Consider the following 21,297-nt stretch of genomic DNA (forward strand, 5'->3'; position numbering starts at 1 on the left):
GTTTTAACTTATTTTGATTCCTATCTTGGGGCCGTCCTTCTTGTTCTTTGTTCTTTTAGCCAAAGCACTGTTGTCACTTTATCTTATCCTGTGTTGTTGAGTGTATGGTTTTAGATTGTATGAGGAGGCACTCACTGTGAACCAAATTTACCCAAGGGTACTATAATAAATCTATCTATCTATCTATCTATTTTTACAGTCTCCAAAAGCAGAATGGGAGGCAGAGCCTTCAAATTTCCGGCCCCTTACCTGGAATAATCTTCCAGTCTTGGTCCGAGCGGCGGACACACTCTCTGCCTTTAAGAGTAGGCTTAAAGCCTTCCTCTATGAAAAATCCTATGCTTTGAGTCAGCTAGTTACTGTGTTTTGGGGATGTTTTGCTGTTCTTCTGTTTCTCGGATCCTGATGTTTTCTGATGCTTGTGTTTTATTTTATGATGTGTGATATCTGATCACTTTTATCTCTGATGTTGATCTTTTTCTGATGATTATGTTTTTATACATAATCTTATACATATCTAATCATTTTAATCTCTGTTTTTGTGTTGTGAAGCGTTATGAGATTACCTTTGTTATGATTTGACGCTATACAAATAAATTGAATTGAATTGAATTGAATTAATATTTTGCAAAATAATTACGTGCTACGTCATATGACGCGGTGTTCGGAAAAAAAAGCTTTTGTAGGAGCTTGGCTAAAATCAGCCACTTTTTCCTCTGAATACGTGCCCTTCTGTCTTGTAAAACATATTAAATTCTACATTAACTTCTCACATAGTCATTTTCACATAAGGTCGGGTATAATTTTTGAAAAAATTCTAACCTGCAATATGCTCTTTAAGTAAAAATAAAATAGAACAAAATAATAAGAGCACGACAGCAGCCCCTGGGAGCTGGATTAATAAGAAACAATTTAAACAAAACAATAAAGTGGCCACTCAAAGAACTAATCTTTTTCAGGAAAACAAAGAGTGATGTCTTCTTTGAACTGTGTAACAGGCGGAACTATATTGGGGGAAGGTCACAGTCGTTGCACTTACTCCTTGCGCATGTGCAGACGCATCAATACAGCAAAAGGAGCTTTTAGCGAAGCAGCTTTTGTTAACGTTTGCTTTTAACTGTTTTTATGCTAAAAATGTCTTTTTCTCAGGCAGTTAATTTAAGTGACGGGAGAGTACGATAACAAACGCTATTGTGCTAACTAGTGGCTGATAAACAGTTGAGTTATTTAACATTTAATGTAGTTTAGTATCATTTAGTATCATTGTTTTTCCCCTCTCTCATTTCAGGCGTGGCTGCATTTTAATCCTTGTGTTGTAGCTCAGTGGACAGGATGGATAACGTGGCCATGTCAACCTCGGAGGTGACCGATGGTGCTCTGGTGTCGGAGGACATGGACGGCATCTGTGTGATGGCTGATATGGGAGCCATAAAGACTGAGCAGTCTGTGGGTTCAGCCCCAGAGGACACGAACCCCCAGAATGTGGCCATGGGCATCAAGTTCATCCTGCCCAACCGCTTTGACATGAATGTTTGCTCAAGATTTGTGAAGTCGCTCAACGAGGAGGACAGCAAGAACATCCAGGACCAGGTGAACTCTGATCTGGAGGTGGCTTCTGTTCTGTTCAAAGGTGAGAAAGAGCAACGTTGTTTAACCTTTATTTACCGAGGCAAGCAATTTAAGAACACATTATTTACAAATGCAGCCTGAACAAAGAGCATAAGGCAAGGCAAATTTATTTATAAAGGCAAGTCAAGTTTATTTATATAGCACAATTCAACACAAGGTAATTCAAAGTGCTTTACATTGACATTAAAAGCGGCAAGACATAATTAGACAGTAAATAACAAATAAGAATGATAAGAAAAGTAAAATAATAAAAAGCACAAGCTGTTAAAAATAAGGGCAGTAAAGTCCAGCAGGTGAGTATTTAATTTAAGAGTACACTTCAGTAAACAGTAATGTTTTTAACCCTGATTTAAAGGAGCTGACAGTTGCAGCAGACCTCAGGTCTACAGGAAGTTTGTTCCACCGGTGAGGAGCAGAATAACTGAACTGCTTCACCTTGCTTGGTTCTTGTTCTTGGGAACCACAACAAACCAGATCCAGATGAACCTCAGGGGTCTGGGAGCTTCATAGGAACTAACAGATCAAGCATGTATTTTGGTCCAAGACCATTCAGTGCTTTATAGACCAGCAGTAAGATTTTAAACTCTATCCTTTGAATCACTGGAAGCCAGTGTAGCGATTTCATGACCGGTGTACTGTGGTCCAGTTTCCTGGTGTTTGTAAGGACTCTGGCGGCGTAAAGCACATTTCACATGATGAGCATGGACTCAATGTGCTCAAATACATAAACAAACAAACAACAAAATTACAGGTTTACAATAACAGAAACAGAAAAAGGTATGTCAATAGAAAAACAACAATAACAACAATAATTCCATTTTAACAAAAGTTTGATCACTCAGCCAACCATGTAGACCAGTGGTCCTCAACCTTTTTTCAGTGATGTACCCCCTGTGAATTATTTTTTCAGTAATGTACCCCCTAACCAGCGCAAAGCACTTTTGGTTGTAAAAAAAAAAAAGACCTAAAACAGAGCACTGTGCCATCTGTAACTGATTTATTAAACATAAAAATATTGCTGCTACGCTTCAACCACGACTCCATCGTTGGTCCAAGTGATTGACAGGTGAAGCCAGGTGGCATTTGACAGGTTAGGTGGAACCATCCTGGTGTGGGGGATACTCTGGGGTTTTAGGATAATAAGTTGAATAGCGTACTCCTGAAGATAAAATTCATTTTATGAATTTAGACTTATATTTTCCTCAATTATTTATGAAATATTTATTTTTAAAGGATTTTTGCATGGATGCTACTTTTTAAATATATGTATATTTTAAAATCTCACGTACCCCCTGTAGTGCCTTCATGTACCCCCAGGGGTACGCGTACCCCCATTTGAGAACCACTGATGTAGACTTTACTCAAACACCTGTGCAACAGGCAAGGCAAGTTTATTTGTATAGCACAATTCAACACAAGGTAATTCAAAGTGCTTTACATCAACATTAAAAGCGGCAAGACACAATTAAACAGTAAATAACAAATTAAATGAAATAAAATGATAAGAAAAGAGGTCAAATAATAAAAAAACACAAGTTGTTAAAAAGTAAGGGCAGTAGAGTACAGCAGGTAAGTATTTAATGTAAGAGTAGCTTCAGTAAACAGTAATGCTTGATTTTAAAGGAGCTGACAGTTTGAGCAGACCTCAGGTCTACAGGAAGTTTGTTCCACAGGTGAGGAGCATAAGCACTTTGGGGGGAGAGGGGAAGAGGAGTGCTGGAAATAAAAAAAATAAAAAATAAAATAAGTTATGTAAAATTGCATAAAATCAGTACAATAAATATGTACAATGAATATATTTATTGTACATATATATACAAATATATTTACTGTTTGAACTCCACACCTCTGGACGGCGCTACAGAGCACTGTACACTAAAGCCTCCAGACTCAGAGACAGTTTCTTCCCCCAAGCTGTTGCTCTGATGAACTCTCATCACTTATAGAGTCTCAGAGTAATCAACCACTGTGCAATAATAACAATAATAATAATAACCACAATCATGTGCTGTAACTATGCACCTTTCATTAACCATGTCTACCTCATACTGCTGCACCTTTCACTTTAAAAAAAATGTATATATATGTTAAGAGCTGTCATTTGTCTATTTACTGTACAGTGAGCAAAAATAACCAAGTCAAATTCCCTGTCTTGTTTGACCTGACTTGTCCAATAAACCTGATTCTGATTCTGATAAATACAATAACATTGAAAAACATTAAAACAATGGGATGTGGCAAGTTGGGCTGATGAACAGTTGCAAGAGTCAACAGTAATTTGTTGCAGATTTTGTTTGAAGACAGAGTGTGATATGAGGGCAGAGAGTTTGAGAGTGTTCTGTAGTGTGTTCCAGTTATTAGCTGCAGCAAACCGGAAGGTGCTGCGACCAAAGACTGTACGGGCTTTGGGGATGGAGAGTTTAATAAATTACTGGACCTCAGATTGAGGGCAGATCTGTCTGTCTATCTGTCTCCAGAGTGAACGTCTGAGTGGCTTTTGTCTTCCAGAGAAGAACTATACTCATGTCAGGCTGTTAATAAATATGTTTTCTTGCTTTCAGCCGAGTGCAATATCCAGACATCCCCCTCGCCGGGTATTCAAGTGCGTCATGTTTACACCCCATCCACCACAAAACATTTCTCCCCCATTAAACAGTCCACCACACTCACCAACAAGCACCGAGGCAACGAGGTTTCTTCCACACCTCTTTTGGTGCATTGTAAGTACCACTGCTGTTTTAACTTTGTGCTTAAGATTCCACTAAGTCTCCGCATCTTTGTGTAGTTGTAATACATGAGTGGTTTTTCCTTCTAGCTTTGTCCATTCATCAGCTGGCAGCCCAAGGAGAGATGGTGTTTTTAGCTAGCAGGATTGAACAAGGTAAACAAACACTCAATTCAATTCTCCATTCATGAATTTAGTTTTCAAAATGACTCACAGCCACTGTTTCACATGTTACTGGTTTGTTGTAAAACATTACTCTTTGGCTGTTTCTTAAATATTAATTAATCTGTATTTGTCCATTTTCAACGATCCAAAATTATATTATTAAATGTCCTTTAATTTATCAGGATCCAAAAAACAACTCTTTTTAGGCTCATTCATGACATCTAAAATGAATTATTACTATAATTGTGTATATAATAACATGAGTTTTTTTTAATTTGCATATCCCTGATCATAATGCAAAATTAAAAATATCTCACATTTAGTAAAGTCAAAAGTACAAAAATGTATAGATTATTCACATCAAAACAGCTCAAAAATATACGCACTTCCTTATTTTAGCACATGCATGTGTATCTACATTTGTGTAGATGTGCAGTACACACTAATTTTAAGGATGAATTTATCAGAGGACAGTTAAAAACCAAAATCACGTGGTCAGTGCAAGGAGCAGGCTGGAACAGATGACATAGACTGCACGATGCTAAGAGAAATTACAATAATAAAAACAAACCATGGCCTACCTCTCATGCTGTACTGGTGTTGATTAGCATGCCAAATGTTTAAGAGCATGACAGTATGAAAATAACTCAAAAAATATGACTTCTTTGAACATTAGGCGTCACAACTTTGGTTTTAAATTTGGATCTGACCGATCTGGCAGGGTGATGATTTGAGGTTGTTTGGCAGACACAGAACTCTGGCACTGTCCAGTCAGCCAGTACGTTTTACGTGCGCAGTTTAGTCAAGCTGCAGCTTCAGCTCCACTAAACTTAAATTTGATTTGCTTCTTTATTCTTGTTTACATACATGTGAAGGGAACTGATTTACTGAGCAAAGCTTATCTCACTGTGCTGGCTCTCAGCTAGTTGACACCACACAACAAAACAAAAGACAAACCTTTGGTTTAGCAGGTGGCAGCAAATTGGAAAAATGGCACAGTGAAATGGATAGACTGACAGCTCTGCACATTCTGTACAAAGCCAAGGGTGGGAACTATAGAGCATGTGCAGAGTCCAAAGGCCAGTTCCAGTCCTGTTGAACGTTGCTGAACATGAATTCGTGCAACTTCAGATGCATTATCTGAGAGCGTTGGTCCGACTCTGAAAACTGGGCTAGTTCAGTTTCAGTAGGACTCAGATGTTTGCTTGTATTGTACTATTTCAGTCCAACTTCTGCAATAATTAGATTTTTTTTTTCCCAACATCATGGTGTCTTTTATTTACACTAATACTGTATGGAAAAGTATAGAATTGAAAGTTGAATTTTTTCTTTTCCATATGACTGTTGTGTGTGACAGACACAAATGTTCCACCTGCCTCGTCTCAGTTTCAAAGTTTATTTAGACGGGACAATGCATATTAATGCACACTACATTAAGCAGTGTAAATAGTTGAAATGTCAATGGATTTTAATCTTGAATCTTTTTTTATATTCATCTCAACAGAAACTGTGATCAATCTTAAAGATGAGGAAGGTTTTACCCCACTTATGTGGGCAGCTGCTCATGGACAAATTGCTGTTGTTGAGTTTCTGCTGCAAAATGTGAGGAACAACTAACTTGATGTGGTAGTTTTTGTTTTTAAATCAAAGCAAACCATTTATTTCCTTAATTTATTATGCTGCTTCACTGCAGGGAGCCGACCCCAACCTCCTGGCCAAAGGGAGGGAAAGCGCATTGTCCTTGGCCTGCAGTAAGGGATACACAGACATAGTGAAGATGCTCATTGACTGCGGAGTCGATGTCAATGAATATGACTGGGTGAGTATTCATTGTACATTCACCAGACGGTGTTAAAATAATTACAGCAATAACATGCGTTTGTGATTTCAGAATGGAGGAGCCCCTTTGCTGTACGCTGTCCACGGCAACCATGTGCGTTGTGTGGAGATCTTGTTAGGTGAGAAGAAGAAATATTTGTGCTCGAAAACATCCAACTGTGTGACTTTCTTTATGCATGAAAGTAGCAGTTGAGTTTAGGAAGTTTCGTCTGTTGTATTTGTCATTAGGAAGTATGTAAAATACATTCTTCTTCTGTCTTCCAGAAAGTGGTGCTGATCCTACTATTGAATCAGATTCTGGATTTAATGCAATGGACATGGCTGTGGCGATGGGCCATCGAAATGGTGCGTGAAAACGCATGGCTTAACTTAACATGTGCTGCATTTATGCCTTATGGCTCATTTCCACATTTGTACAGTCATTTAGTCCACATTGTATAGTCATTTAGTCATTACACAAAGTTGCTAGTTTGTAGAGCCCCCATCAATGTGCCTTCGAGGATAAAAACACAAACTAAATACCTATAAAACTATAAATAACTAAACAACTAGATAAAAAAACACAATTAACTACAAGATTCTGCTTCTCAACTTTCAAATGTATCCATAATTCTCCCCCTCCTTATCCGTCCGATTTGCTCCATGTTGCCACTCCCATACTCTCAGGTTATCCTCCTCCATTCCCCCTACTGTTCCCTCGGCCCACCTCACCCCCATGGGGAGCAGCTCTGGAACTTACCCCCGTCTGAGCTTCAGAACAGACTCTCTTGCATCAGTAAAACGTCAAACCCACCTGTTCAAAGTGGCCCTTTCACTTTGACCTTGCTATCTGCTTAAGCAATGTTTTTATTTATTTCCTTTAACCGCTTTTGTAATTTCTTAATTTTTCTGTAAGGGTGTAGAAAGGTGTCGATAAATCAAACGTATTATCAACTAGGGGTGTGCAAACAAGGGTACCTTTCGATTCGATTTCGATTATTGGAGCTTCGATTCTTCGATTGTAACGATTTTCGATTCGATTATTGTGATTTTTAATTCTTTTTTCCACAAAATTGATTTTGTCTTCATCTGTGGCTACATTTGTAAATAAATAGCCAATCAATTAACTCAGTTCCTCTAACAACACTCATTAAGTAAATAACAAGGTTTTTTTTGAACATTTGACATGTATTTTTCAAAGACACAAAATTTATTTTATGACTATGTAAACATTTGCTCTTTGACTGACTTAACTTTGACCAGGGAAAGCTGCACTTGCATGAGAGCACCCTCTATTGGCGGAAAACACTGAAAACGGTCAAGCCCTGGATTTAATGAGTTCATTAATTCAAGTAAACTAGATATGTACTTCCATCAAATTTATTTAGTGTAAACATATCTGCCATATTTCAAGTGAACAATAAGAAATGTGCATTCTTGAAAATGAAATGATTCAGCAGCTTATTCAGTCTGGAATCTGGATAGGATAACTTAAAAAATTTTTTTTTAATGAATCGATTCCAAATCGTCACGTGACGCATCGCGATGCATCGACACATCGATGAATTTCACCCACCTCTATGAATGTTTAATGTTTTTAAATCCTAGGAATCAATATCATAATCAATCCTCTCGTGCTGCGTATAATCACAGCTGCTTAGTAATACTCTTGTGTGTCTGTTTAGTCCAACAGGTGATGGAGGCACACTTACTGAAACTGCTGATGGGAATCAGAGAGTGAACCGTCATACCTGGAAGGATATCGCCGGGCGCTGGACAATCACGTAATATGCCCTTGCTGTCATACTGCAGGAACATTTTACTCCTGTGAAATTAATGTCAAGTGTTGTGTCATATTTATTTGATCTCTATGGGCCTGATGCACATGTTTGTGCCGTGTGAATTTTTTTTCTATTCAAACCCTCTAAACCTGTCATACTCTGCACTTTTTTTTTTACATTGATGAAGGCAGATGTAAAACAGTAAAACCAGGAACAAATGCTGCAAATGCAGACTTAAAGGATTTGCCAGTGTCTCTGTGCCATAATACTTTTAAATTATTTTCCTAGCTCTTTTTTTTTTGTTTTTCTGATTATTACTAACCTATTTACAATCATGATAAACTGTTGTTAAGGTCAAACGTTTTTTTTTTAAATCACACATTTAGTTTCTGTCCTGTCTCCGAGGCACGAATGTTGTTGACTGTAGTGGATTATTTATTTGAATTTGGCGCTTAATGAAGTCGCTTCTCCTCTGTACAGTAATGTGGATCTGTGTTGTGAATCTGAAAAAGACGGCAGCCTTCAGTTAAATATCCCAACTGATGCCGCAGTTCTTTCAAGCCATTTTGTATCAAGGTACACGTGTCACACCAGTCGTAAATTAATGCATCACTCATCTTTCTATGTGGATATTTATCTGTTTGCTGTTATTTGTCAGAGATTTAAAGATGAGTCTTTCTGAACTGGGTTCATGGAGTAAATAGCTTGACTGTGGATAGTCGGACAAAAAGGGAATCCTGCACTACTGATCTGAAAGTTGTACAATTTTAAGTTAACCAGGTACCCAATAATTACTGGAAAATGTCACATCTGTGCTTAAATGAGCATATATGAAAACAAGGTACCTGCTTGCCTGCATAGGAACGTATTTATCAGAAATTATGGAATAAAAGTTAATCCATTTAAAAGTGAGTTAAATAGTCCAGACATTTCTTTGTGTAAATGTTGTTTATCCTTTTTTCTGTAACTTTCGACCTCAAATTAAAATGTTCTTTTCAGAACGATTATTTTTGCTCTCTGCTACATGGGTTACAAAGTAACTTCAAAGACTTTGAGGGCTCTGAGGATTAGACCTGTAGGGACAGTTCATTTAATTCCTGTTTTTCTCACATGAAAAAAGCTGCAATTTATTAATTGATCCCTCAGGTCGTTAATATTTGTAGCTTTTTGTTTGTTTTATTTTGCAACAATGCAATTTTGCAACATCTCAATCTCAGTGATTCAGTTGTGAGAAGACATCTATCCATCATGTGTACCTGCCATTGGGATCAGAGTCACGGAGCTCTGCTCGCCATTTGAAATGTAAACCAAAGAAGAGGTTATACGTGATTATCCCCTCCAACACCTGAGATATGGACAAGAGTTCCACAAAAACGATACACCGGTGTGACCCAAGTTACTGCGGTTACTTGCAGGCGCCGGTGTCTCAGCTGTGAAAACAAAACTTAAGAATCCGAAAAAATGAAAAAAATCTTGCTTTTTGTCGACAGTAGCAAAGGTTTATTCCAGGTTTGGTGGTTTTATGGAGGCCACAGGATTATGGTTCAGTAACAGGAAACGGGGGTTCACAGGGGTACACTGGAGGCCTCGAGCACCACATTTTACGCAATCTGTCACCAACTTGACACTAAGATCACAGAGCACAACAAGCATCTGGAGCATTTGGTGGCAAAGAAGAGGTGGAGCGAGTATGAAAATGCCTGACACCTTAATACTGCTACCCCTTTTTGAATACATCAAAATTCAAGATTCTTTGTCATTGTTCATATTTCATAACATAACAGAGTACTAATCTACAAAATTACGTCAAAATAATTCACTGAAGAGTATGCAGGTAATTTGCTCAGGTGTTGCACAAATTACAGAATGCGAAAAAAAGTTGTCACATTATTCACGTTAAGTGTTTACGCCATTAACTCTCCACGTCTTGAATTTGAAACGATAACTTGTCGTGCCCCTCATGGTCCTGTTGCCTTCTGACGCTTTCCATTTCCTCTAGTTGGCCTCATCCTTGGACGCTTCATCGAAATTCTCCACCAGATCTGAAATGACAAGAAGCCGGAGTGGTAAACTGACTTGAGTGGGGAAGAAATGCCCCTCCATGTACACAAATCGCTCTCAGAGAACAGCTCTGGAAAGAGCGCATTTATCTGAAACGCGATACGTTGAGTGACCACTTCTCCGCTCATCTCTCCTGCTCCCACGTACGTGGAGCACAATGTGCTCGACACATGACGCCCTTGCGACTACTGAGAGCAGCTGTAAAAATTGAGGCAAAGAGCATCAAAAAGTTGGCTTCAATTACCACATGAAATGTGAGAAATCTCCCTGTCCAGGCCATGTCTCAAGAGGGTCGATGGTTAAAATGGAAAAGACTCAAAAAGTCTGGGTAAACATCTTCCCTCAGTGGGAGAACAAAAAGGAAATTTAACTCCAATAACAATGTGATGGCAGCAGTTGTTAACCCCTGTGCCAACGACTAACTGCCGAGTACATATGTAATCGTTTGTTGTGTTACTGAGTGCTTGGGGAAGAGGGAGAGAAGTCCTGGGAAAAAGTGGGACCGCCCTAATAGCAACCTCATGTGTTAGGTCCATTTTCTCCTCAAAGAAAAGCAAACCAAATTTTACAATCTCATAAGCAATGAACACGAGATTCAAACAACCCTCCACCCTGTGCCATCATCAAACGTAACGCATGAATCCACTTCGTGTGACCTCTCGTCTCAAGCCAGCAGAAAAGAAAACCTGTCACGTTCATTTTAACTCGGAGGGGAAAAAAGAAATCTCGTTTATCCAAAAAAGCTTGAAGCACTTTGACAAAAGAAGACTAAAGAAGCCAGGCGAGGTTCTCATTTCAGGAAATGTTGAGGTATTTCATCTGGAAGGGTTGTATGCACATGGACCCTTGCAAGCAAGGCAAGATTAATATTGTCCTAATGAGAATTTTGTCCCCTAATCCTGATCTGATTTCTTTAGTATGGAGTATCTGCTTATTGCAAAATCAAATGACTTCTGGGTCAGATAGCGTTCCCTCAGTTCGCAGCAAGGTCTAGCGTTGCATAAAACCGGTGACGTTAAACACGCCCCTGGGGATGCAATGGCCAATGCCAGATCCAGAATGGGTCCTCTGGTGTGAGTCAGGTGCATGACATGCTGGTTAAAACCCATGAAGTTGAGCAGGTCAATAAAATCTCTGTGTAGTCTGACTATTCATTGATGTGTATGTTCAAATTACTAGATATAATAATCATATTATAGGATGTGTTTATTATTGGTAAAAATTCAGATAATTCCTTTATTCCTTTATAAAAGTTACTTTTTAGGTGGTCTGTAAACTGTAATACATAAATTGGAGGGCTGCTAAAAACAAATGTGACATTCAAAGATGGTAATTTAATCAAATAAAATTTGCTTAGCAGCAAGAGGAAAAAAGAAACAAAAACTGATGCAGCACCACCACTGCTAGTGCCATTCCTAATAGAAAACTGGGCTACAGTTTGGTGGAGAAGCGTCAGAGGCCGGTGAGGCTGCTAAAAGGAAACAGTTGTCTAAAATCAAATCATTAAAAAAAAAGGTTTTGATCCATATTGATAGTTAATATGTCGGATCAAATTAGTCGTATTTGTGCAAAGCTCTGATAGATCCGACTCGCGAAACAACATTAATGCAGATAATGTTAGCAGCCATTGGACCGTTTTCACAAACGGGTTTAAAATTAATCCTCCTTGATGACATTATTTCTATTTGACTACCAATTCTTATACAGGCTACCCCTCTTATGCTTCAGCCAAGGGGTCTCAAAAGGGGCCAGACTTTGACACCACTGGCTTAGATGCTTGTGGTCCAGAACGCTGCCCTCTTTTGACTGTTGAACAGGCTACTGGCGTGTTTGGGGTAGCTGACATAAATGGGCTTATAGGATCAGATCAAAAAGCAGCTCACTGATTAGTTATAAAGGGCTTATATCTTTGACAAGCCAATACTTAAGATCAATATTAGAAAATCCTTAAAAAGCAATATCTCACCTGGAACATCATCATCATCTTCTTCTTCTATTGTTGCAATTGGTGCTTTTCCATCTCCAGCTGCACAAACAGAAGAATAAAGGTTTGATGCAGAGGACAAGACAAGCTGTACCACTTTTAAATCAATACCACTTCTGACCACATGGGGGCAACATACCAACAGAAAGTTGGTCTCATCCCACAGTACCGGACTACAAAGTGCCCCCCTAGTTTTTCAAAGTACTATTACAAGACAAGAGCACAGGCTCATTCATGGCTCTCTAGTCAACACAGCAGAGGTAAATGCCCCCATGTGGTCAAAAGTGTTGTTGCTAGCATGACTAAACAGATAAAATCTGGCTAAATAAAATATTTTTAGATGTATTGCCAGTTACAACTTTAGGCTACTGACTAGGGATGGGCGGTATGGACTAAAAAATGTATCACGATTATTTCTGGCATTTATCCCGATAACGATAAAAATGACGATAAAAAAAATACCAATTCAACTCCACCTTTTTAACTATGAATCCATCTCGCTCTCAGATCCGCCATGTTTGTTACACAAAAACATCATCAACGGGAATTTATCTTTCTTTCTTTCTTTCTTTCTTTCTTTCTTTCTTTTCTCCCTTCCTTCTCCCCTTTCCTTCCTTCCTTCTTTTTTCCCCTTCCTTCCTTCTTTCCTCCTGCTCTCTCCTTCCTTCTTCCCTTCCTCTTTTCTCCCTTCCTTCCTTGTTTTCTCCCTCCCTCCCAAAAATCAGCTTTACACAAAAAAAAATCATTAATGGGAATTTATCTTCCTTCCTTCCTTCCTTCTTTCCTTGTTTTCTCCCTTCCTTCTCCCCTTTCCTTCCTTCCTTCCTTCCTTCTTTTTTCCCCTTCCTTCCTTCTTTCCTTCCTTCCTTCCTTCCTTCTTTTTTCCCCTTCCTTCCTTCTTTCCTCCTGCTCTCTCCTTCCTTCCTCCCTTCCTCCCTTCCTTCCTTCCTTCCTTCCTTCCTTCCTTCCTTCCTTCCAAAAATCAGCTTTACACAAAAACATCAACAGGAATTTATCGTTTTTACCGCGACATGACAAATTCTTATCATGAGGAATTCTTTTGACGGTATATCGTGAACGGTTAAATATCACCCATTCCTACTACTGACCCTGCTTGGGCAGAGCCTCTGCGAGTCTCCTGAGGCTCGTCAGGCTGTCGGCTCCCAGCTGGTTCAGGATGCCGGGCAGCATCTCGGTCAGCTGCTTGGTCTCAGCGTGGCCAGTGATGGTGAAGGTGTTGGCTGCGAGGGACGCCTGTACTTTGGGGTTGTTGAAGTGGATGACTGTTCCTTGATTTGTAAACATGTTAACCTGGAACAAGTAAGATCTTTTCAGCGTTGGTGGCACAGTCACACTGAATCACATCAGACACTGCAGGACAGATCTGAGACGAGGCTTTCGGCATACCTCTTCGATACCGGAGATGTTGTTCACGCCAAGTTTCTTTAAGGAGAACTGGAGCTTCTTGTCATCTGCGGTGGCCGTCCTGTGTACAACCTTCTTCTTTCTGCGAGCACTACCCTGCAGAAAGTCACGGGGTCATGCCACTGCGTCAAGCTGCTGCTCTTTAACAGGTTACATTATGTTCTGTTGTCGGCATGACCTGCAGGCTGGGACGTTTTCCGCCCAAAAGTGGACGCTCTTTTACCCTTCACACCATCAAGATCTTATTTCATGACTAAATCTTTGGACATTCATGTTTTGTTTTTTGGACTCTGTCCTTTTGCATACTTGGAGCCTTTTATATTTTCAGCAGTTTGGACAGAATTCATATTTATAATGTTGATGTTCAATCCTGCTTATAAACAGCTTTTGGTCTGCGAGTCATCAACAATGTTGAAAGAAGACATTTTCCCACAAAGACAGAAATGACACATTTTTCTAGTTTGCTAGTGTCCATATTTTCATTCTTTCTTTTCTTTTTCTTTACCGGGATTATAAAAATCAGATGGATGTTGCTGGTCAGATGGGGGAAAGATTGTGTTGATAAAAGTTAATGTTTTAAAAAAGATACAGAATATTCTGTGTATAATTTCTCAACAGTGTTACGGGAAATACACTGTGTAGTTTTGCCAAATAATTCCCAATGCAACTCGGCAAAACCAGAGATCGAAATTTTCAAGGTTAAAGAAAAATTGGATGTAGAAAACTCTTCAGCAGAAAGACCTCAAGTTGTTTCCCAATTCACACCTCCGCATTTTTAATTTTAATAGACTCCTATTTATATTTTTAGTTTAATACATCTTAATTTAGAAGATTTTGAAATGCCTCCCTAACAGAACCTGATGTAGACAACATATTTATGATAATTAACACATTGCAATCATAAAAAGAAACAAAAAGAATCTGCTGTTATTTTAAAGTTTTATTGGTATTTCAATGATCGTTACGATAAATGCATTTGTCTTTGGTTTTTTTACCTTTCCACCGATGCGGACTTGCGCTTGAAGTTTTGAAAGTTTTTCTTGATTCATAATTACTTCTTTCATCTGCAAAAAGTGAGAAAAAAGTATGATTTTATTTGTGTTATGAGTGCAGCTGCTTTTCAAAGAAATGCAACATTTAACAACAAAAGAGTCCAGATGGTAAAAAGTTAATATGTAACAAAGCACTCCGAGCAGAGATTCATTTAGGAAACACATGCAAGACATTTTTAAATGCTAAAAATATGTTTAAATTAAATTTAAAGGAATATTGGATTGCTTTTAGGAAGCGCCATCCAGCTCTCAAAGTTTTGTGTCTCTATTTTCAGGAAGAAAAAAAAAAAAAAAAAAACAAGCCAAAAACAGCCAAAATAACTGAATTCATTCCTGGTCGTCTTTTGTGACAACTGTTATGACTTTACGGCACCGTTTCACATCAACAATGAAATGAAACTAGCTCAGAGTTGAGGCCGACATCACTAGTGCAGACACAACTAAGTGACTCAACGTGGTGAGAAAACGAGAAACCAAACAAGAGTCAATCTACGACAGACTTAACCTTCACGAGTTCAGGGGGAAACCTGAGAGCTAAAAACTACTATAAAGTATCTTTGTGCTGGTTTAGACCAATCAATTTCAATGAGACAGTATTTTTGTATTTTGCTTGTAGTCAGAGAAGTTACATTATGACAAAAACTGTCAGGTGTGAACAAGCAATCGTGCCCCAAAACGCTCTGCAGTAAAGCAAATCTATCATATTTATGAATGAACCTATTCCACTCTTTTACACGTTTAGTGTTAACGTCTTGTTTTATGTGGTGACTGAAGATTTTAGCTCATTGTCCAGCGCAAACACTAGCTTGTTCAAACATTTCACCCAGATGAATAACAGTAAGTTTAAGTGTGTCAAGGAGAATGAAAGGTTACAGCTCGTAGCTCGGGGCTAGTATGGGTTTGGCAAGGTCAATCTTAAACACAATCCCAGGTAAACATTTAGAACTATAAACACAAAACTTGTCAAAATGTCAGGCTTAGTGTTTCAAATGTTAAATTACAATAAAAAAGTTATTTATCTGGCTAAAAGCAGCATTTCTAGCACAGAAATGTAATTTTCTTGGAAAATAAATGTTATAATCATGTTGTAAATGTGGCCAATTGTGGTCCAGCAGGCTGCCACTTGTGAAACCTAATCGAACAAACCATTGTTAGGAACGTCAACCAGGATGGTCAGTGAAAAACCACAAACTGCACATACAGCCTTGATGCAACAAGCAGGAATTCACACAGTTCCTTAAATGCCAGCTCTTGTGATACTGTGAGGATACTTTTCCAGGTTTTTTTCTTTCCTTTCTGCATGTGTACACTATTTCTGTACTTAAACCTATGTTTACTAAGCTTCAGCCATTAGAAATACTATTTTATGTTACAAACAGATGACAAGCTGAGGGAAACCCCAACATAGGTTCAAAAAACACATCCTCAAGCACGGAGGACCAAGCATCTCCCTTGACACTAAAAAACCAGAGGTGGATGCTGGGTGGAATAATGAGCAAACTGCAGGCCTCTCTTTTGCCGCTTTTGCACTAGGACTTACTTGGCCCGACTCGGCTCGGCGCGGCTTTACACGGTTCCACTGTGTGTTTTCGCACTGCCAGGGGAGAAGCGGGCAGGTTTGGGTGAAGCTGCTGTGACGTACTCGATTGCGCAACACCTTTGTTCACGTCAGCGCTGATCAGAAATCAGCTGGAGCCGGAGCGGCTGAGAGTAAAACAGCCCGTCTACATCGCTTTTTTAATTTTTTCTCGACAGCCACCAGGTTTATGAACATCTGCACCTCAGAGTTGGATCACCAAACAGACGTTTTGTGCTTTATAATAAAATCGCCGCGAGCCGCGGGTCGCCTCGCTCTGACTCCCGCTTCCTGATTCAAACGTCTGACGGCCCCGCCCCCCGACCAATCAGAGGCGAGGAGGGTGGTGACGTCCCCGCCCCCCGACCAATCAGTGGCGAGGAGGGTGGTGACCTCAGAAATAGTCCCTTCTCAGCCCGCTAAGAACCTGGCTGAAATGGTTACAGAAAAAAGTACCGACTTGGAGCGGCTCTACACGTCTCAGCCCTAGTGCGAAAGCGCAAAACGGGGCCATAGCGGGTAGAACCGGGGAGAAGTGAGACTAATGCAAAAGCGCCATTTCTCTCTTAATTACTGATATTTCCAATTATGTTGCTCTTCTTCACTGAAAAGTACGATACAATGCAAAATCTCATCTTGTTAGTCACATGAGCAGTGTCCAACAAGATGGAGGAAAAACAATATGCTGAACTCAGGTATAAAAGAAAAAAAAAGAAAACATTTACTGACTGTTCAGAATTTTTTTTTTCATGAATTATTATTCAATTAAAGAAATGTATGCCCCATAAATGAGAAATTTGTCCACACCTAAAAGATTTACACTTTAGGAAGTAATACCAACTCTGGCAACATGGGGGGTGGCGTGTATCACTAGAAAGTTCAAGCGTCAACCCCTGACGTAAGATACAAGATGTGCCTCTAGTGGAACAAAATGGTATTGCAACGGGGGCAAGAACGCCCCCTCTCATTGCAACAGCGCTCGACCGGTCAGCCTGTGTCTTTAACAAGAACCTTCAGTACCTAAACAAACCCCTCCTGCACTAAACCGATGCTGTTTAACTGTCAATGTCCACTTCAAGTATGAGGCATCTCTTCTCATTGGTTGCCCCCATTGCAGCAACAGAATTGCAGTAAACACCTCAGCTCCTCCAATGTTGTCATTCCACTGTGTTTTTCCTTCTCCCCTTTTCTTTGCAATCATCTTCTTTTATCTACTAGTGGATGGCAGTGGGTGAAAGTGGAGCACTACCCCCACCAGGCAGAATGCTTGTCTGTCTAGCCAGTGGATCTTGCACTGTAAAAGGGGACACAACAGCTGACAGGAACGAGGCTGCGGTTATTATTCCAAGATCCGAGGTTTTAGACCCCGTTCACACGTAGCCGGGTATTTTTAAAAACGAATATTTCCCCCCTCCGTTTATAAAAAAATTTGCATCCACATTACATCGTTTTAAAAAAAAAACTCTTCCACACGTAACCGAAGATCTGCGTTTTCGACCACATTCATAAGCATTTCAAACCTGTAGATCATCTGCTGCTCCCGGGGAAGCTGCACCTCCGCGGCTCCGCTTCCCCGGCAGGCGCGTCTCCTTCTCCCCCCCGTGTCCCACCACGGAGCTGCCGCGTTATCGACGCAGCCCTACGCCGTAGCCTACGCCGTAGGGTACGGCGTAGGGTGCACGTCGCCGCGTACCCTACGGCGTAGGCTCTGTGTCGGTGTAACGCAGTAAGCGGTGGTCAAGACCAGAGACCATTTATTTAATAGCTTGGAGAACAGATGCTGGATCATCTGTAGTTCTGTAGTAAATAAAAGGCGCACGTCAGAGCAGATTTGTTGTTGTTTTGGCGCATAATGTGACGTTCGAAAACGCAAATCTCCGGTTATGTGTGTCCACACGCATCTACATAAACGGAGTTTTCAAAAATCTTCACTTTGCCCGGAGTTTTTTTAAACCTTCGTTTATTTGCGTTTTCATGTGGATGACAGGTCAAAACGGAGGAAAATATCTCCGGTTTAGCAGATATCCGCAGATATCCAGCTATGTGTGGACGGGGTCTTAGTCTCGGCCCCCACTAATGGAAATGCAGCTAAAGACTCTTTTTGTACCGGCAAAAGGTCTATATACCCTAATGTGGTCAGAACTGGTAGCACTACATAGTGTGGCTTTCCGTGTGGAAAGATCCAGTAAGAGCTTAACATATTAACATATTATTAACATATTAACATATTATCCAACCATTAAGTCTCTAAACTCATTGTTGGGTATAGTATCTCATCAAATATAAATCATCCATCCATCCATCCAGTTTAGAGACTGGAATTCTGATGCGTCTTGTACTACCATTTGCAATTTGCATTTGAAATCTTGTGGCATATACTATTTTGTTTTAATAACATGGCCAATAAAAGAAAAACAGCATCTACATAACGTTTCCATGGATAGCCAAACCAGCTTCCCTCATTTGGTCCTTTAACAACCCCATATGGGTTAAACTGGCCTCAGATCTGGTGACTGCTAGTACCATACAATCATTTTAACTCTCAAACCACTCAGCAACCCCTCAAGCATAATGAATGGGGCTTTTTCAACCTTAAAAATACCATCAATTTCTAAATAAATGTAAAATTAAAATCACAATCATGCCAACAGAAAGTTTGAACATGCCAGACAGGGAATTTGACAAATGACAGCTCTTATTAACATATATACCTTTTTTTTTTTTTTAAGTGAAAGGTGCAGCAGTATGAGGTACCATTTAAAAAAGGTTGTACCTTCATCCTGCTGACAGATAACTGGGTTATCATTCACAAATTATTACCCTGTAATTCTTTAAATTAGCTCATTAAAATGTACATTTATACTATACTATACTATACGAGCAAAACTTTTCCACCAAGTCTTGAGTCCCTATGTAATGACTATATAATGACATAAAAGGTGGAGAAACCGTGAAAATTCAACATATACCCACAGATCACAGAGAAGCCGCCTCTCTTGTAGTTAAGAGCAATTATTAATAGTTTCTTAAAAAGAAAAAAAAAAACTAAAAAAAGTTGAGTTAAGTGTGGCTGTCAACCAGGGGCGTCAATTGGGTAAGCCAAGGTATGGCAGCCGCCAAACCTTGGCTTCAAGGGTTAAATGTAAGTGTTTGTTTTTTTACATACATTTATGGAATTACTCTGTGTCCCTTTGTATTGATTATTATATTACTTAATACATATAGAATAACTACAAATGCAAATCAGAACAACATGATTTCACTAGTTATTTTACACTGCAAAAACCCAAAATCTTAACAAGAATATTTGTCTTATTTCTAGTTAAAATGTCTCATTTTTAGTAAAAAAAAATATCATTACATTTAAGACAAGACTCAAAAACAACCATTTTCACCTGTTTCAAGTAGATTTTCACTTAAAATAAGTGGAAAAATCTGCCAGTGGAACAACATTTTTTTGCTTGTAATGAGAAGATAAATCTTGTTCCACTGGCAGATTTTTCTACTTATTTCAAGTGAAAATGTACTTGAAACAGGTGAAAATTGTCAAATAAGTTATTTTTCCTGGTAATGACTCTTGTTTTAAGTGTAATGAGATTTTTTGACCAAAAATGAGACATTCTAACTAGAAATAAGACAAATATTCCTGGTAAGATTTTGAGTTTTTGCAGTGAGCGAGACTGCATTTGGAAAAGTTTCAATTTTCTTAACCACACAGATCAGCTACATATCAGACTTCTGTGATGAGTATTTGCTGGACGTGTTGATTGATACTCTAGTTAAGTTCTGTGACTCGTAACCTTGCCATACCTTAGCTTCCACTGAATTGACGCCACTGCTGTCAACGTTACTGGTCTAACAAGTTATCTCCGAGCGCAGGCCAGCAAGTCTCCTCATCTCTGGTCTGCTGTGGCCCAGCAAACACAGACAATCACCACGACGGTGTTAAAAACCCAACAAATGATGCAACAGCACCACAGCAAGTTTTAGTCGACTTCCACGCCGCCGAAAACAAGGTGTGTTTGAGTTTTTGTGCAACAACCTGCAGAAATGCTGCGTTCCATTTACCTCGGAAGTCGGAACTGGGAATAACGTCACAGCCGAGTTATCAGCGTTCCAGTTACAAAGTAGGTAAACAAGTTTGTAGTTTGCATATACCACATGAAAAATGTAAATTACACTATAGCAGCATATATATGCCGAACAATACTTGTATACGACTGATTTAGTGTGACCAAAACTAGAATGAAGTGCTACGAATTTTTACAGAGCTCTCTTCTACTGTTTACAACCGGGGCAGCCATCTTGGAATGGTAACTCGGGGGTGGTGAAGACTCTCCCACTTTCCCAGTAGGAAATCCCACTTCGAGGGGCGTTCCAGTTGAAAATTACAACTGGGAACTGGGAAATCCCCACTTCCGAGGACAAATGGAACGCTATCTCCCGTGCTAATTGTGAGACTGCGCTTCACTCACGCCTCCCACAAAACCGTGAGTGATGCTGGCTTCAGACTCCGGCAGACTCCGGCCATCTGGCCGGGGAAGGTTTACCTCTGGCCGTCGTAGCGGGGGGCAACAATGCGGAGAAGAGTGTGTATAAAGCTCCTCACTGACCTGTAAACTAAAAGCAGACACATGCGGGGAGCAAGATGGAAGCGACAGAGAGGAAAGAGGAAGTCACGTCAGGGAGGATCGAGGTTTTTCATCCCTGAGCAGAGCTTCGCAGGCTGCTTGACTCTTTAAAATCTTTTTTTTTTTCCACTTCTGAACATACCCAGGGCGAAAATCCCGGGGGGGACAGGAGGGACAAGTCCCCTCCATTAGTAAAGCTGTCCCCCCCTAGAATAATTTGAGACAGAATTAATAATTTTGGAACAATGCAGTAGTATTTAGTAGTGATGCACCAAAATGAAAATTTGTGGCAGAAACCGAAATCGAAAATAATAATAAACAGTAAAATCTCATTACACTTAAAACAAGAGTCATCACCAGAAAAATAACTTGTTATTTGACAATTTTCACCTGTTTCAAGTAAATTTTCACTTGAAATAATTAGAAAAATATGCCAGTGCGACAAGATTT

At 39.6% G+C, this 21,297-nt stretch overlaps 2 protein-coding genes across 5 annotated transcripts; one reads left to right on the plus strand and one right to left on the minus strand.

Annotated features, from left to right (window-relative positions):
• Nucleotides 1–1,043: 1,043 nt before the first annotated feature.
• ankra2 (ankyrin repeat, family A (RFXANK-like), 2) lies at nt 1,044–9,030 on the plus strand. 2 transcript variants are annotated; one of them, XM_061733822.1, is made up of 9 exons: nt 1,044–1,217; nt 1,320–1,630; nt 4,191–4,349; nt 4,445–4,510; nt 6,024–6,121; nt 6,213–6,338; nt 6,411–6,477; nt 6,623–6,703; nt 8,023–9,030. In XM_061733822.1, the coding sequence occupies exons 2-9, from the start codon at nt 1,333–1,335 to the stop codon at nt 8,076–8,078; spliced, it is 951 nt and encodes a 316-aa protein (XP_061589806.1). In that variant the 5' UTR covers nt 1,044–1,217; nt 1,320–1,332; the 3' UTR covers nt 8,079–9,030. The 2 variants fall into 2 exon arrangements, with proteins under 2 accessions (XP_061589806.1, XP_061589805.1); XM_061733821.1 differs by having other exon boundaries at nt 1,044–1,630.
• A 573-nt stretch (nt 9,031–9,603) lies between these two features.
• On the minus strand, nt 9,604–20,886 carry btf3 (basic transcription factor 3). 3 transcript variants are annotated; one of them, XM_061733824.1, is made up of 6 exons: nt 20,830–20,886; nt 14,584–14,652; nt 13,571–13,684; nt 13,273–13,474; nt 12,146–12,205; nt 9,604–10,160 (listed from the first exon to the last, which is right to left on the minus strand). In XM_061733824.1, the coding sequence occupies exons 2-6, from the start codon at nt 14,650–14,652 to the stop codon at nt 10,114–10,116; spliced, it is 492 nt and encodes a 163-aa protein (XP_061589808.1). In that variant the 5' UTR covers nt 20,830–20,886; the 3' UTR covers nt 9,604–10,113. The 3 variants fall into 3 exon arrangements, with proteins under 3 accessions (XP_061589808.1, XP_061589807.1, XP_061589809.1); XM_061733823.1 differs by having other exon boundaries at nt 9,605–10,160; nt 20,767–20,875; XM_061733825.1 differs by having other exon boundaries at nt 9,605–10,160; nt 20,692–20,862.
• Nucleotides 20,887–21,297: the final 411 nt, after the last annotated feature.

This window comes from Cololabis saira, chromosome 11 (assembly GCF_033807715.1).
Source record: "Cololabis saira isolate AMF1-May2022 chromosome 11, fColSai1.1, whole genome shotgun sequence".
In the NCBI taxonomy this organism is placed as follows: Eukaryota; Metazoa; Chordata; class Actinopteri; order Beloniformes; family Belonidae; genus Cololabis; species Cololabis saira.

Excerpts from the sequence above, each read along its gene's own strand:
- ankra2 (XM_061733821.1), top strand. The coding sequence starts at position 1,333 with ATGGATAACGTGGCCATGTCAACCTCGGAGGTGACCGATGGTGCTCTG. Across the intron at positions 6,339-6,410 it reads ATGTCAATGAATATGACTGG|AATGGAGGAGCCCCTTTGCT; the intron begins GTGAGTATTCAT and ends TTGTGATTTCAG. Across the intron at positions 6,478-6,622 it reads TTGTGTGGAGATCTTGTTAG|AAAGTGGTGCTGATCCTACT; the intron begins GTGAGAAGAAGA and ends TCTGTCTTCCAG.
- btf3 (XM_061733824.1), bottom strand. The coding sequence starts at position 14,652 with ATGAAAGAAGTAATTATGAATCAAGAAAAACTTTCAAAACTTCAAGCG. Across the intron at positions 13,685-14,583 it reads AAGTCCGCATCGGTGGAAAG|GGTAGTGCTCGCAGAAAGAA; the intron begins GTAAAAAAACCA and ends GACTTTCTGCAG. Across the intron at positions 12,206-13,272 it reads AGAGGCTCTGCCCAAGCAGG|CTGGAGATGGAAAAGCACCA; the intron begins GTCAGTAGTAGG and ends CTGTTTGTGCAG.